The 3,557-nt window shown below is 49.3% G+C and overlaps 1 protein-coding gene across 10 annotated transcripts in view; it reads right to left on the bottom strand.

Moving 5' to 3' along the window:
- FGFR1 (fibroblast growth factor receptor 1) overlaps positions 1-3,557 on the bottom strand; it is a 40,152-nt gene that overhangs the window by 8,944 nt on the left and 27,651 nt on the right. For all 10 annotated transcript variants that reach the window (XM_007469784.1, XM_007469775.1, XM_007469780.1 and 7 more), the window contains 3 exons: positions 3,322-3,494; positions 1,572-1,695; positions 312-502 (listed from right to left, as the gene is read on the bottom strand). In XM_007469784.1, coding sequence (XP_007469846.1) covers positions 312-502; positions 1,572-1,695; positions 3,322-3,494 — 488 coding nt within the window. The remainder of the gene's footprint in view (positions 1-311; positions 503-1,571; positions 1,696-3,321; positions 3,495-3,557) is intronic.

The raw sequence follows: 3,557 nt of genomic DNA, 5'->3' as shown, positions 1-3,557 counted from the left end.
ATTGGAAAGGCGGGAATGCCAACGCCTTCCTGGAGTAGCTGACCCGAAAGCCTGGGCACAGTCACTGTCGATGCTCTTTAGAAACCAGCAATGGCCACCCCCAGGCCTCTGTGCCCCTCACGCCTCCACCCGTGACTTGCCACTGGTCCTGCGGAATGTGGCTGGGTCCCCATTTAAGATGGAGCCTGTATCCAAAGAGAAGGGATGGGACCCCATCGTGGGCACTGAGCCTGACCGCAGCAACCTGGGCCCCGGGAGATACAGGCCTCTCTCTCAGAGCCCAGCCCACGGAGACTGGGGCCAGGGATTACCTTCAAGATCTGGACATACGGCAGGTTGTCCGGACCAATCTTACTCCCATTCACCTCGATGTGCTTTAGCCACTGGATATGGGGCTGCGGGTCGCTGTACACCTTACACATGAACTCCACATTGCTGCCCAGGGCCACTGTCTTGTTGGCTGGCAACCCTGCCTGCAGGATGGGCCGGTGAGGGGACCGCTCTGTGGAGGGAGGGAGGGGAGACGCTCATCAGGCTCTGCCACGGCTGCTCCTGGCTGAGATGCTGACAGAGGGCATCCCAAAGGCCACCAAAGAGAAGCACTCCCGGGCCTCAGCCCAGCCTACCCGTCCTTAGCTAAAATCACAGTCACTGAGACGCTTGCTGTTCAAAGTGTGGTCCACGGGCAGCAGCGGCAGCATCACCGGCTTGTGAGAAACATCGAACCTCAGACCCTACCCCAGACCTCCTGGACCGGAAGCTTCTTTTTATAAGACCGTAGCCTCGAAGCCGAAGCAGAATGCTGGCTGGGAAACTCTTTACGTTAAGGTTGCTACAGAATGAGACTCAGAACCTCTAGAAGGAAGAGGCTGCAGTCACAGCACCCAGAGGCGTGACATTCTTCCTAGTGTCTCATGCAATGCCTGGAGTCTGCATTCACCTGGGGCCTGTCGTCTCTGAGCCTCTCAGTCTACTCTTCCGTAGTGTGGGAACAACAGCGCCTCTCTCTCTCTCTCTCTTTTTTTTTTTGCGGCACGCGGGCCTCTCACTGTTGTGGCCTCTCCCATGGCGGAGCACAGGCTCTGGACGCGCAGGCTCAGCCATGGGCCATGGCTCACAGGCCCAGCCGCTCCACGGCACGTGGGATCTTCCTGGACCAGGGCACGAACCCGTGTCCCCTGCATCGGCAGGCGGACTCTCAACCACTGTGCCACCAGGGAAGCCCAACAGCGCCTCTCTTGCAGGGGTGCCAGGAGAATTGCCCGTGGTATAGTTACTGCACCCAGCAGACCGCTGGCATCCAGGGAGTGATAGCTACTATTAAGCTAAATTTACCACCACTACTCCAGTCACCTCCTGCAGGAGAGACTATTAACAGCACCTGTCACTTTACAATGAGTCTGCGGTATGGCTCCTCCTCCCACCTCTATTTACAGGTAAGGAAAGAGGCAGGTGACAGAGCTAATAAATGCCACACCATTCGGACTCCAACCCTAAGTAAACCTGGCTCCAGGCTGTTTTCTCAGCGTCCCTGCTCTTTCCTCTAAGCTCCTACTCCTGTCCCTTCTTACCCACGACATCAAGCTGGTAGGTGTGGTTGATGCTGCCATACTCGTTCTCCACGACGCAGGTGTAGTTGCCCTTATCAGAAGGCACCACGGAGTCCATTATGATGCTCCAGGTGGCATAACGGACCTGAGCGGAAACATGCCAAAGGGTTCTACTGCGGGTCTGGAGGAAGAGGCGGTGCTGGTGCCCCGAGGCGCTTACCCTCCCATCAGAGCACGGAGGATGCAGCCCGGCTGCACAGTGACCCCAGCCCATTTATACTCTGCAAGAAGGCATCAGGCAGACGGGTGTGAGGACCCAGAAAGTCTCCCCACAAAGGCCAAGGCCATCGTGATCTGTACAAATGTGCCTTTTGCACCCTCCCAAATATACTGGGAACTCCCCCAACCCTGCACCCCTGTCCACCCTGTTCTTGTGCCAGAACAGCTCCCCGCTATGAGTTCAGCCCTGCCCGCCCTTGACATCTCATTTCAAAGTCCATCTCCTCCAGCCCCATCTCCAGCCAAACCTGTTCTCTCCGTCCCTCTGTACCTTGCAAGGGGCAGCGCCCACGGATATCTGCCATCTTATTAGACAGAATTCTGTATGGGCAGGATACTGCCTCATGAGACTCAGAGCACAGAGCCTTGCATACAGCAAGTGTTGGGTGAATTAATTTAAACAGTTTCCATATTTTTTCTGATCTCCTTTGCTTTTCTTATACAAGAATAATGAGAAAAGAGCAGCTAAGTGAAATGGAAGAGAAACAGGAACGATAAGGATGATCAGAGACTTTAAAGGAGGGATTAGATGAAGATGTTCTTCCTGGAACTGTAAACGGGCAAAGGACACGAATAAACAATTCCCACAACAGGAAATGGGAATCGCTTATGAACACATGAAAATTCTAAGCTCGTTACTAAGCAAAAGAGCCCACAGAGAACAATGCAATACTCTCATCTATCAAATTTGTTGGCAAAGGTAGAGTGAGCTTGTCATTCTCATACTCTGCTATGCGAGGGAAAATTCATTTTCTCTTTAAGAAAGTAACTGTTACCACAATAAAATAAAAAATAAAATCGCACCCCAACTGATTACATCATCCTCCATTAGAGCAAATATCACAGTAAAATTTTATGTCTTCCCATTGCACTTTGAACTCTGTTGCCTAGTACATTTTCTGGAAAGACATGTGTTCAAGAAATGTTCATGTAATAAATGAATACATGAGTGAATGGATAAAATTACCTAATTATCAGGAAAAAAAAGTAATTGGGTAACATGCATCAAGGGCTTAAAAAATGCTTACACTTTGATCTAGTAACTTCCCTCAATCTGTCCTAAAGAAGAATATTTTAAAATGCTGACACAGACTTAAGCACAAAGATATTCACCGCAACATTATTTATAGCAGTGAAAAACTGGAAAATAACTAGCATTGCAAAATAGTTCATTAAATTATGGAACATTTTAATACCGGGATATTATAAAGCCATGAAAAATTATCTTTCAAACACACGGCAAAAGACTCATGTTATAATGTTAACAACTGACAAGAAATTATACAGACGTGATCATCCAAGTAAAAACCGTATGTATACACAGAAAAAAAGACTGAGAAGTTTTACCTTTATATACAGTGTTTTGTATTTGAAAAAATTTTAATTTTATAGATAGAAAGCGTTACTTAACACAATTAAAGCCTATAAAGAGGGATTTTCTAAGCAGCGGCTCCTGTTCCCCTGACTCTAACTTTCATATAGACACAGGTACCTTGTAGCCTCCAATCCTGTGGTCAGGCTTGAATTCTTTGCCATTTTTCAGCCAGCGTAGCGTGGGGTTAGGGGTCCCACTGGAAGGGCATTTGAACTTCACTGTCTTGGCAGCTGGCACTGCGTGCAGTTTCTTTTCCATCTTTTCTGGTGACGTCCAGTAGGGAGCCACGGCTGCCCAGGGAGAGCCGAGAGAGAGAGAGAGAGAGAGAGAGAGAGAGAGAGAGAGAGAGAGAG

This window comes from Lipotes vexillifer, unplaced genomic scaffold, assembly GCF_000442215.2.
Source record: "Lipotes vexillifer unplaced genomic scaffold, Lipotes_vexillifer_v1.1 scaffold1383, whole genome shotgun sequence".
Classification (NCBI taxonomy): Eukaryota; Metazoa; Chordata; class Mammalia; order Artiodactyla; family Lipotidae; genus Lipotes; species Lipotes vexillifer.
The sequence above is the reverse complement of the archived record's forward strand: the minus strand, read 5'-3'. Positions and strand labels throughout refer to the sequence as shown.